This window comes from Scleropages formosus, chromosome 18 (genome assembly GCF_900964775.1).
Source record: "Scleropages formosus chromosome 18, fSclFor1.1, whole genome shotgun sequence".
Classification (NCBI taxonomy): Eukaryota; Metazoa; Chordata; class Actinopteri; order Osteoglossiformes; family Osteoglossidae; genus Scleropages; species Scleropages formosus.
In genome coordinates, this window is record NC_041823.1 from 12,615,689 (window position 1) to 12,629,200 (window position 13,512).

General features: G+C 43.1%; 1 protein-coding gene across 3 annotated transcripts in view; it reads right to left on the reverse strand.

Moving 5' to 3' along the window:
• Window positions 1-13,512, reverse strand: part of rftn1b (raftlin, lipid raft linker 1b) — a 54,649-nt gene that overhangs the window by 30,615 nt on the left and 10,522 nt on the right. For all 3 annotated transcript variants that reach the window (XR_001965586.2, XR_001965587.2, XM_018740710.2), the window contains exon 3: window positions 3,029-3,206. Coding sequence is in view for 1 of the 3 variants with exons in the window: in XM_018740710.2 (XP_018596226.2) it covers window positions 3,029-3,206 (178 nt within the window). In the remaining 2 variants the exon portion in view is untranslated. The remainder of the gene's footprint in view (window positions 1-3,028; window positions 3,207-13,512) is intronic.

The following is a 13,512-nucleotide window of genomic DNA, read 5'->3' on the forward strand; positions in this document are numbered from 1 at the left end:
ATTTCCTGCTGTCCGCTACCCTGTCCTGTTGACATTAGGACTGGGGGCCCCCACCTACCCAGGGCTTCCAGACACATGCCCGCAGGTATGGATTAAGTACGCTCCAAACGAGTCCAAGGAGGCTGGAGGTTTATGACCGAATCGGTGGTTTGAGCTAAAGTACACACCGTTCTGATCAGGGGCTCAGAGTCATTTCTTTCACAGTATAGAGCATCAGAACCATGAAATCCCAACAGCAAGTTCACACCACAAATTCCTGACAGTACTCTATGAAAACATAGGGTTCTGAAATATTGATAGTTGTGCAACTCAGTTGCAACAGCACTAGTACATGACAATTGAAAGTATCCACTAGCCTTTGCTAATAACTTCTTTTCTCCATATATCTCATTAAAAAAATCAGTTTAAAAATAACTACATTAAATTTTGGACATATTTTTTATTCCCAGCTTTTCTAAAATGAATTATATGTAGTTTAAAAATACCATTGCGACTTAGCCGGTAGATCCTTTCACAATGTACCCACGAATCTCAGGGGTTTCCATTCTTTGCCAGTGGAATTTAGCCCAGACTGATTTACTGACAAGAATCTAATACAAAAAATGTCTATTTTGTTATTAAGTGCTTCTAACCGTAGTACTACAAGAGCTTTCCATTGCTGTGTTTATAGATATGCAATTTATAGGTAAAGCTATAGAAGCAATTTAAGCAATTTGCTTAACGTTGAAAGAAACAGCATTTCTATTTCAAAAGACATACACCACTAGTGCACATTTAGTCCTTGGCTAAATATCCTTCTCTGGGAATAATAGTAACAATTCCATTCTAATGTGCAGCAATTGCCCCATGGACAGAGGCTTTAGAACGGATGATGGGACCGGAGAACGGTTGGCATTTCATCCAGAGGAACTCGGAGTGTCACAGCGCAGCAAGTTACGATAAAGCATTTACGCAATGCTACGTTGTGCTAAACATTCGCAATCGTACTGCTTCCTTTTAGCTAGCTGGTGTTATAGGGGTCAGTTTGTTCTAAGCAAGCCAGGAAAAAAACATGCCTTTCTCTGCAGTTTCTCCCTTGTTTTGTTCTCCGTTTTTTGCTAGCTAAGAGAGAAACAGTTTGCTCTTTGATTTCTGGCTTCGGCCCCTCGAGACTAATGCTGATGTGAGCTGCCGTTTACAGGGATGCATGCTGCGATTCAGCGGGGGTGTTTGGCAGGAGCCATCAAAGGATTTGCGTCCTTCCTCCGTTCCCTCTCTCCTCACCTTTACTGTGATCCACAGGCTGTCTTTAGGTACCCTTTTTCTTTTTATTATCTCTTCAATGCGGAAGGCATCATTCTTAGAAAAACTTATAACCACCAGCTTTTCCTATTGTTTCAGTATCACAAAAAAGGTCAGATTTTTTTCCATCCATGTTAATCTGAGCCTTGCCAATAATGCTAAATCTCACTTCTTTGCCTGTTTAACTCAGCGGTGTTGAGGTTGGGTTTGGCTGGGTGGGGGATGTGTTAGGGAGATGTGGCAGCGAAAACTCAGTGCTTAGGCCATGACCTTGATGACTGGGATTCCTAAGGAAGGAGGGAGCATGGAGAAAGGACTCATTTTCATCAAAAGGGGGCTTTATTCAAGACAGACAAGACTCTCAGCTGATCCTGGCCTCTATTAACTGTTCATCCATGACAACGTAGTCTTGCTTTTTTTGTACATCGGTTTACAATCAGCCTGTATTGTGCTCATGGCTCAATTATTATTCAGTACTTCAAATAAAATTGACATGACTACCTCAGGTAGAAGATATTACCAAGTGAGAATACCATTTCTCAGCTCTTTTCTACATCTGCTAGTGCAATATTCTTAGGAAAACGTTATCTACAGCAAGCAACAACACAGGAACGAGAGATTAAAATATGGCCCCAGTGAAATGACAATCTAAAAGTGTTCATGTGAAGCTCAGTGCGGATAACGTTTTGAATTATGGATTCATTTCTGAGGAATTCACAATAGATTCCTGGACTGTAAATTAGATTGGTGGTGGGGGGTGGATTCCAGAGATACTGGAGTCTGGTAGCAGTGGCCTGGAATGTGGCTACTCCAATGGCCTTGAACTGGGAGAAGCAGACACCGCTCCCGGCAATCGTCAGCGGTGGTCACACGCTTGTTTTGGTGAGCACATGGAATGAAGTTTATAAGTGGGACCTTTGTGACATTCAAGAAAGTCCTGTCTGTGCAGAAAGGCTCTTTGTGCAACTCAGTAGATACTTGATACTTGGCCTAAACGTAAAATCTTTCCTCAGTCTTAAAAGCAAGCAGATAAAAATGTTTGTTCTAAAATCTAATGTTAAGCTGGTCATAAACAACTGCTACAATCTCACCCTGAAACCAGATGATTCCCTGATAGAAACCGACAAGGCTCGAGTCAAACACTTAAGGAGCAAATACCTCCATAAACCATCAGTGTATGAAACAATAGCTGCCGTAATATTTATCCGAAATTCCTGTCCTCAAAGAAAATGGATGTCGTTGTTTGAACAGCTATTGCTGAATCAACATTATAGCCATGAAGGCTTTAAAACCGGGTTGAAGATCAAATGTGACACAAAGATAAATCATTTTGTCTCAGTGTGTAAAAACAGCATATGTGTAAGCAGAGATAGAGAGAAAACAGGCTGAAAACAAGACCAGACTAATGTTTTGAGACAAAGGCTTACATATAGGCCTCAAATCCTGGATGCCTGAGTTAGCTTGAGATGTTTTGAGAACTGGAGAGGCAGGATGAGTGATGCCGCTAGGGCAGGGGTCAGCAGTTCTGGTCCACAAAGGCTGCAGGGTGTGTTCGATTTCACTTCATCTCAGTATCTAATTGCTTTTTTAAGAAATTATCTGGAACAGCAAATCAACGTATTTCTGTGCTTTAAGAGTAAATCAGAAGCTAATTAAAATCTATTTAGAAAGCTGTAGGCCCACAGATCAAATGGAGCTGGTGGACCCTCCTCCCAACCACCATCAACCCACCCTTAGTCTCCCTTACTTGTCTGAGTGCCGGATCAGGACAGCCCTGTAGAGTAGACGCTGTGCACTGGCTGGCTCGGAGCTACAAGGGTGGATGAAGGGGTGCACGGCCGCCAGAACAAACCCCTGCTGGTACAACTCCAGCATCTGGCCAGGCAGCTCCCTCACGGAGGAAATGCAGAGCATGGATGTCCCATCTGCAAAGACAAAGCAAGAAGACTGTTTAGTGCCCAGGAGAAGCAACACCGTGTAGAATTATACAAAAATCAGGCAACTCAAGGTAAGTAATAGACCAAAAAAAGACACAAAAAACAAAGCTGAGGTCCATGCAGGTTAGATGGCAACAGTCTATGCTAATGGAGGTGAGCCCTGGAGCTTGATGCATGGTGATGCTCTGGTTATTGCATCTCTTAATTGATTTCATTATTTAGATAACTCAGCTCCTCTGTTGTTTCAGGTGTTCAGTAGATCAGCTGCTTTTTGAAAGACAAAAAAATCCCATTTCCACAGTGTGGCCCTTATGGATCATGGTTCAGCTACTCTGGTCCATATGTACTTCTTTTGAGAAGATTTCGGACATTTTTGGAACCGCTCGTCCCATACGGGGTCGCGGGGAACCGGAGCCTACCCGGCAACACAGGGCGTAAGGCCGGAGGGGGAGGGAACACACCCAGGACGGGACGCCAGTCCGTCGCAAGGCACCCCAAGCGGGACTCGAACCCCAGACCCACCAGAAAGCAGGACCCGGTCCAACCCACTGCGCCACCGCGCCCCCCTTTGAGAAGATTTTTAAATGTTTATTTCTTTTTGCACAGTACCACCTGATTTAACTCATTAGTTGACAGTCTTGTTTAAGAAGATGAGGTGAAGGGTATAAAACCTGATAAAGCTCTGCTTCGTTGGACCAAATAACCCATATGTAAGATGATTTGCTCACAAGAGTGATGGCAGAGGAGGTGCCTTGGTGAAAATGGTATGTAAATGGTCGCGGTCCTGCACTGTGACTTAAGACTGGATAACTGTTAGTGTTACGGGTTAAAGAATTGGTTTTCCTTTCCATTTTACTCAAAGTGAGATGAGCTCATTTTACTGACCTCTGATATCTCCTCATTAGTGTTTCTTAGTGCCAAATTATCAGGACCTCAGACTAATGAAGGATTTGACTGACTAGATGATTTTTCAAGGGGAGCTTTTTCAGCAGTCAGCAGACTTTAAACAGCACGGAACACAGACAACAGTAGGGAAGGAAATGTGACCCCATGGTCAAAATCAGAGGTGTGCGAAACAACTAGTGCAGATCCTGTCCAGCAGCAAGCTCAGAGACATTGTTATGTTAATGAACTGCGTGGAAAGGTCTCTGTTCTCTGGTTAACAGGAAAATACACCATAACCGGCACGTAACCTATTTTCTTGATAACAGCGGTCGCACCAAAAAATTCTTCAGCGGAGGCTGTGCAGTGTGATTTGTCACATCTGAGCAAGATGTCAAGCCGGCATTGCAGGTAATTACAGTGCCGCACCAAACAGCTTGAGCGGAATCTCCAGGGGAACGACATGTGGCACTGAAGCAGGACGGGGGTCACGTGACCTCAGTACAGGACCAAGGTGCGTGAAGTTCTGACAGCCTTGGTGACAAGAAGTGCAATACAGGCAGAAATGGGATGTATGAGGCTCCGCAAAGAGCTCTGACAGTGTGAGAGAAGTGGGTAGTGGCGTGTGTTTAAAAAATGTAAATTTAGTAAACGGTACATTAATGGTTCTGTGTGTTTGGCATGTGAGCTTCCATGGCAGAATTGTAAATGGAATGAAAAAAGCAAATGAAAAAGGCAATTTTTCTATATTTCCAAGAACTATCATTTATTTATTTAGTCAAAACTTTCTCAAAATGAGCTTACAGTTTTTGTATTCTAAACTACTTAAAGCTAGTTTTACCCATTTTATACAGCTGGATATTTTTTACTTGAGGGTAAGCACTACAGCAAGGCATGGAATGGAACTTGGGTTCTTTCATTGCAAGGTGAATTGTAACTACTCAGATACACACACACACACACACACACACACACACACACACACACTGTCCGAAGCCGCTTGTTCTGAGCGGGGTTGTGGCGAACCGAAGCCTAACCCGGCAACATAGGGCGCAAGGCTGGAGGGGGAGGGGACATACCCAGGATGGGACGCCGGTCCATCACAAGGCACCCCAAGCGGTACTTTCACCCCAGACGCACCGGAGAGTAGGACCTGGCCAACCCGCCAGCTGTGCCACCGTGCCCTCCCTACTCAGATACCCAATTTCTTAATATTAGGAGTTTTTCCAAACTAGTATTTTCCTTAGTTTTACTCAAGCATGATCCAAATCAGCTGAGTAATGCTGACTAACCCCTTGCGACTAATGATGGCATACATAGGGCCCACACGTGGGAGTGAACATGGGATGGGGGTCTTTGATCCCCCACTGCATATTTTTTGACATTTTACACTGCCAGATTTGTATTTGAGTCATGGATTTATCGTTGCCTTCAGGCAGAAAACCAAATAACAAAAAAAAAAAAAACATAAGTACAATACAGTACACAACTTATTTTTTTGCATATCGTAATAAATGATAAATCAAAGTAATGCACCAGCTTCACAGATCACAAAATCCAAACATTCTCATAACATCTGTATATCTTTAATTAATCCTGCATTTTAATTTGGGTTTGATTGTGCAATTGCTGCTCTGTTCCCCGAAGGCAACGTGCGGTGTTTGCTGCCACTGTGAACGGGAGGATATTAGCATGACTGGATTCCCCTGCTCACATTGTGAACCCTCAAGTTGTAATGAATAAATATGGAATGGCTTCCATTACAGTCCAGTGGGGAAAGCCCTGGGGTGGGGGGAGGGGAAGCAAAATTAAGACGACTCTACAACTCTTGTTGTTCTCCAAACTCCTATGGAAATGAAACGTCGATGGAAAGAAAATCAGAACCAAAGGGCCTTTGTTCAAAGTGAAAAATCAAACAGAACATATTTTTTTTTACCACCGTATGTAAACACGATAGTGCTGAAGTGGACTTTAAAGCATTCATGTTTGCGCTGCAGTGGAGCCAACGTGTCTACTGACCGGCCGTGGTCTAGCAAAGGCTCCTCGGCTACGCGCGGGCGGGACGGACGTATCCAGAGTCAGACTCAGCCTCCTGGCGTAAAGGCAAAGCTGGCTTTTATTTACAATGACACAAATTAAAAGCAAGCACAAGGCACGGAACAGCAAAGCATTTGCCAAAGAGGCCTTAGAAATGAAAACTATAGGGAATGCGGGGCGGAGGGTGGGGGATCCCAACTGTACTCACTGCAGGCAGCACCAGCTGTCTCTGCCTCTTACTGTCTCCCCATCGCCTGAGCTTTTATCCAGCGCTCTCATTATGGAGAGTGGCTCCAGCTGCGACTAATTGGGGAGAGGTTCTGAAGCAGCAGGTTGTGGGAGCTGCAGGCTCTCCACACACCCCGACAACTTTTTTTACATGTTTTTTTTTTTTTTTTTTTTTTTTTTTTAATTAATTTCCTCCCCTAACACTTTCATCGTGCCTTTTTTTTAGCTGGCAAAGAGTTGTGCGTGTGTATACTTTCAGTATATACACACACATGCGTATGTGTGCATACACATACATATGTTGACCAAACAACATAGTAGCTCACTGACAACATAAGAAAAGTAACTGACATCTGGGTGGTTAGCAAGAACAGGGACAATCATTTAAGAGCTTTCGTGAAGTACACTGTGACAAGTACCTGTGTCTTGCTCTCTTTGGTCAGTTCAGACAATTCCAACATTAATCCAAAGAGTGGACCTCACTCTATACACTTCTACCTGTGTGGTATGGAATCAAGCACAGGTGATTGCCCAGGCCCTGAAATATGGGTAACTTTGTCCTCAAACTAACTACTCGCTGAGGTTTGCTGCAAAGTCCATATACGTACGAGCATGACATTTCATGCGATGCAAGCAATTGCTCAGGGTGGTAAAACGTCTCGCTTCATTGGCTCCACCTCCTGATGGAATGATTGAGCCCAGGTCACTTTGGGAAAATATCTTCTGCTGTGGATCAGCACTCAGGTGGGTGCACATTTCATTCATGTATTTCCATCAAGACGTGGCAAAAGGTGATTTGCAAGTCAATATCACTATAGCACATTAGCCAGGTTCACAGACACACTGAATCCTACCTGTGCACTTTGATTTTGGACTACAAGGCCCTAAACACTGTGGCTTTCTGACAGAGATGTCTTTTCATCGGTCCTGGCATCTGTCAGCTTCAAAGCTGCTGCTCATGACACATTAACAGACACGGTGAGATTTGTCTCTGAAGCATCTGTCAAATGTGAACTTCCAAGACTGTAATATTGCACTGAACGTGCTGGGAAAAGACTGGAATGCGTGGTAGTCAGATGCTTCACAGACATCTACAATAGCAAGCAAATATAGCTATATATAGCTTGTACCATGGTGACTGCGTTTCTATCCAGTAACCATGAATAACGCAACACCCTATTTTAAGCAGTCTTACTCAGGAATTTCACAGATGTGTTAATGACAAGTTTGTTTCTGAATTAACTAAGAAATGTAGAGATGATCTCATCCACAGCAAATCTTCTTGAGCACTTTCAGTAAATATTTGAGTTTCATTGTTGTAAGCATTTGAAGAAATGTTGGCTACGCAAAACAGAGAAGCTTTTTTTTTTTGTTTTGCTTCTCAAATGTTTCTCCCTTCCACAGAAACATTTTGACTCTTGCCTTGCGGTTACAGTAAAACAGTTCCCTTTCGGACAAGGTTAGCCCAGCTTCAGATTCACTTGCAGATACTACCATGGAAGACAATTCCAGCTTACTGCAATGCTTAATAAGTTAGACAATTCTCCACTGTATTGTTACGCCGTTGTTTTTCTGAAGCTGTGCACACAACAACAAATGAGTAAATATGAAATGAATAGTCTGAGAGATACGAGCAAAAAGGTTCTGCCAGTTTGTGCAGCTGAGTTGCTCGGGGACGCAATTCAATCCGATTAGCATGATCCACGATAAGGAAACTGCCTGGCATGAATTAGTTCTGTGACACTGGACGAGGTGATACAAGCTCATTCACAATCTGTTGTTCCAGTTTCTTTCCCTATCGAAAGCAAGCATGTTTTCAGTGCTGCGGTAATAACTCAATTTGCTCTATGTGGAAGATCAATTCCCATTCAACACTGAAGCAAAAAAGGAACACAGTTTGAACGTTAATTTAGTTTCTAAAGACGTCATTCAGTACTTTAGTTTTTCACTGAAGAGCTTTCAAAGAGAAATGGTTTTGACTAAACATTAAGTGTATAATGTCTCTGTTCATAAGTATCTATGATATTATTTTAAGCAGTGACAACTATGGCCATTAACTTTGGTGCGTAATTGTATTCAGCTGCTATAAAAAGTAACATCCTCTTCAGTCTCTTCTGCGCAGAACGCCTGAGCTCCATTGGTCCTGTCTAGGCGGCCATCCACGTCATCAGTTATCATTCACTGCGCCGGCGAAGAGACCCCAAGGGCACCACTCAGTGAGTTAATTAAACGGCTAACGAGCTTTCGGGAGGAAAAATGTTATGGTACTCCAGGCTTACTTCCTCAAGCTCCGTGGTCTCAGCGTGTCTTGGGGTGAGAATCGGAAATGAGTACTGAACACGGGCTTCGTTTGTCTCGACATGACACTGAGCAGATCGACCTGGAGCCTAAGGACATGTGTCCTGTGTTACAGTGCCATCTGAGGAATCAGTACCGTATCCATCGGAAGTTCTTCCGATTTTTCCATGGTGAGAAAGACTTGGAATCTCTCCAGCACCTCTTTGCAATGCAAAGACAAAACTCAACCCTCATAACACTAATGGGTGCATCTGTGCCTTTATTACTGTCAGTCAGTTCAGCCTTCATGCTTTGAAACTGTGAATCTCAAACATTTATTTTCATTAAAGCTTTATGTTTCACAAGAACATTGCAGTGTTTCGTATTCTGTCTCTGAGAAATTACAAAATTCAAAAATGCTTCACATTTATGTGTTTAAACTTTGGGTGACCATAAAGAGTGCTTCTGGGAAAGCTCTGTCCTCCTTTTGTGTCCTTACTGCTAGAAGGGGTGCATCAATTGTCACTGTAATTGAGCCCATCCATCTGGTTGCTGGTCGTCCGCTTCATCTTTCCTCTCCAACTTTTCCAATCATTACCATCTTCTCGAGAGAATCCAATTTCCTCATGATTTGTCCAAAGTATGGTAACCTCAGTCTCATCATTTGTGCTTCCAGTGAGAATTCTGGTTTCATTTGATCCAAGATCCATCTGTTTGTTCTCCTGGCTGTCCATGGTCTCCTTAAAAGTCTCCTCCAGCATCGCAGTTCAAAGGAGTCAATGTCTTTCTAATCCTGCTTCTTAAGTGTCCAGCTTTCAGATCCATATAATGTTAATAACAGCCCATATCAGTAAATATGTAAAATATAAAGTGTTAAATATTATGTGTTCTAGGTGTTCAAAATGTACCGCAGGGTACTATTATGATACCAAATACAGAAGCAATGATATAGTAAGTTCAGTTCTAGTCACATTATTCAATGCGGATACACGAACAAGAAAACAGCCAATAATTCATTATGGCAGGGAAATTATTTATAAACAGAGGCTAGTCTCTGAACCTCTGAATCACCAAACATCAGATTTTATTAATGGAAACTCTAAGATGATATTTTTTCCCTCTGATGGCAGTTGCTTGGAGACGGCTCTTGAAGGGTGAGTAGCGTGAGGTGTGTGTTCATCGGTGAGGTATTAGTTCAACCCAGCAGTTCAGAGGCTTATAAACAGCATTCCTGGTGAAAACCCACGGAGCGCATATATCAAAATTTGATAAATTTTGTTTTTCATCACATTCTTTTTCTTTGAGAAGTGCTCCATTTGAAAGCATATATTTACCTTTCTCATATCCAGAACTCACCTTCGTCTGTGATTTATGTCAGAGGAGCTCCAGTAGAGAATATAACAAATCCCTCAGTGTGACACTGTCCATGAACTCTGCAGAATAAATGTTGCTCAGTTGTACTAGTATGGTATCAAAACCAAGTTTAATTTCCCCTGAAATTATCAAGACACCTGAAGGATGTTTATAGTAGAAAAACACGTACGATAGTACTCAGTGATAGTTACAGTGTATGGTTATAATGCAAACCACATGCACAACCCACACCAAAAAGGTTGGCAGAAATCTTCATCTGACAAGCATACTCTGTGTCTGTAATTCAAGATAAGGACCATCCTCAAGGGCTCTACAGCAATGAGAGGAATTGGAACTGAACCAACAAATTTCGCATTGAAAGTTTATGTCCTTTCACCACTGTTAGCTTCTGTGACACTGTAAATATGTGAATCTGAGCACCTGAATTTTAGTAGTAGTAATTCGCTTCCTTAGCAGAATCTAACTGCTTATTTGTTCCTCTTACAAAGGGTCCAAAATCCAAAGTCTCCAAGGTCCAAAATCACAAAATCACGACCCTAATGGTGGAATGAGCTCCCTCTCTCCCTCTCCCTCTGCTGATTGTTCCCTCCAGCTACATAAGTTAAACCATCACCGTCTTTATGTATGTTTGCTACCTGAATGTCACTCCTACAAGTAGGTAACTGATTACATGTTGCATATGATTATTTGAGCATATATGTGTTAAATGCCTATAGCACAGTGCTGAAGTACTGTGAAAAATACTCCATAACCTAGACTAGTTAACTACTGAGTTGTATAAATAGTACTGGCCAAACCTATAAGTCAGTTTAAAGGATCTGCAAACAGGGCCACGGTCTAAACATGTGACTGTGATGGAATCTCAGGGTACATGAGAACGGGACTGACGCATACGCCCAAGAGCGATTCTAACAGATGGCATTCATTGCAATGGAATAACTGGTGCTGCTCAGCATAAAAATGTCCCACACAGTCCAAAAGTTCAACTTGCAGTTCAGTGTGCGTGCAGGAAAGGCAGGGGAGAGTTGAGGAGAGTTGAAGAGGGCTTTACTGGAGGTTGAAGGGTATCCCACGTGAAGGCCTAGGACACCTACATACCATTGGGATTGCTGGCTTAAATGTACCATAACAAGTCTTTGCAGACCATTAATTGCTGCCAGAGTAAATATAAGGAAATGAGTCAACATGTCTTGCAGTCCTACAAACAGCTGCAGGTCTCCTTTTTATATTAAATAAAGCTTTCAAACACTGGCTGAAAAAAGTTAGACTTTCAAATATTCAGTCTAACGTTCAGAGGTTAAGAACTAAAGTTTAAATATGATGCAGCTCTGGAATGTGTCAGAAGAGGATTTGACGCTGAAATGTTTCTAGCGTGTCGAGTTGCCTGTGAAGTTCTTGCATGCTGCACGAACCACAGTGGCTGTGCAGAACTCATCTCTATAGCCCATTCCACACGTCGGTCCAAAACTCCTGCTCGAGCTGTGAGGCAGCAGAGCTGGAAACACAGTAAGGGGAGCCACCGAGGCGGTCCAAATGAGTCAACAGTCGCAATCTGTTCTCGCGCGCTACAGGAGCGGTGTCATGCGGAAAATTCCCCTCCTTTCGCCTCCTTTGCTTACACATACACTTTCAAGATGTGCTTTGCTTCAGTTCATCATTCCACCGGCTCCAAACTGGCTGACTGGCAACTAAGTTGGGTCGCTGCTCTACGGAACTAAACTTCTGTCCATTAAAGAAACAGGACTGGCTCAGCACATTCATAAAAGTAACCGCTTTGAAGCAAACAGCATCAAAAACGCATTTGTGCACATATATTTATCTTGAAATTACTCCTTGATTAAATCCTGTTTTGAAATAGTGGGAGTATTTTACTTTGGTGCTGCACACTAGCATGGATTATGACATGTGCATGAGTGATTTTAATTGTGTCACCATAGTAAAGACAGGTAAACTCGGTCGAAAGAAGTGCATAAGACAGTAACTGTCACGCCCCCCATGACGGCGCAACAGGGAACACCTGCCACCACTCGTTAAACGCAGCTATAAGAACCGAATGCGACACACAGCACGGTGCGGAACCTTGTTCGGCCTTATTGATCACTCACGCTCCTCGCCCTGCTCCCCGCTCCTCGTCCTCGCCCTGCTCCTCGTCTCCGACCCACTGGTTTGCCTGATCACTCGCCTGTTTCTTGGATTACGGTTCTTGGATTTGCCCCTTTGGATTCTGTTTGCACGTTGGTTACCCTTTGCCTGTTTTGACAATGTCTACCGAACCGCCCCATGACCAAGCTTCCTGTGCTCCGCACTTGGGTCCGACGCAATCGCGCCGGGGAAACACCAAGACAGTAACATTTCCATAAAATTCCAGTCCTCACCATTTTCATTATTTTCCCCTAGTCCTCATACAATATACTGCGAATCTTCATATCAAAGTTTTGAAGAGCGTATATGTATACGAACACAGGATACCTGCAACTAAACTGAGATATTGCCCAATATTCAGAGTTATTGAAACCTCAGCTGGAAAATAACAAGAAACTCGTCTATATTTTCTTCATAGACGTTTGAACATTTTTCGATCGATATTTTTTCAGTGCCTTATTTCGAGAAAGACCTTCAGGTTTGCTCCCTCTTGGAGTGAGTCAGAAATAAAGATGTGAAGGAGGGGAAAAGAATGGAGTCTTCCATACTCTGTTGAACTCCGGTTGTTTACGTACTCTTGTGCCACAGATCTCCAGATTGAATTAGGGCAGAATCAATACTGCCATATTGGATCAGAGCAGGAGGACAATTACGGCCAATAAAGCTCCACGGGAGTACAGAGGGAGAATAGCGCATTTCTCTGGTGGGCTTCGCACAGATGCCTAGCTGCAATGTAGGAGCTGGTAATAACAGCAGGAGCCAGGGGCGACGGCAAGCCTCCCAAAAATGAATGGACGAGTACGTATCTGGACCGCCTCCTGCATCACATTCTGCTGCGAAAATTTGCTTCTATAAAGGTGAAAGCTATTAAAGGCATGTTTAAAACCAGATGAAACGGTAAAGTAAGAAAACGTTTTCATAGCCGACATGTGCTTCGTATTACGGAGCGGGTCTATTATGGAGTCTGCAGAAGAAAAAAACAGAGCAGGCAAAATGCTCTGTAGCAAAATATGAAAATGAACGTAATCTGGTTCAAAAGACTTTGGTCTCCAACGCATTGTGCGGGGCTGCGTTCTGACACGGGGGCAGATAAATAGACCCCAGGAGGAAGGAACTGCATAGAGGCCTCCATTTCCTGTTGACAAAAACAGTAAGGCAACGGCTGACAAAGACTTTTCTTAGGGCCAAAGGGAAGAACCGGTGTGTTTACACCGAAATTTCTTCATATACAGCATGTACTTTTAAACTACTACGAGACAAGAAGCAAGTACTCGGCCGAATGCACAGAGCTGGAGTCTGAAGTAGGGCAGTGCATATGGAGCAAGGCGATAATTTCATTGTCTGGTATTAAGCG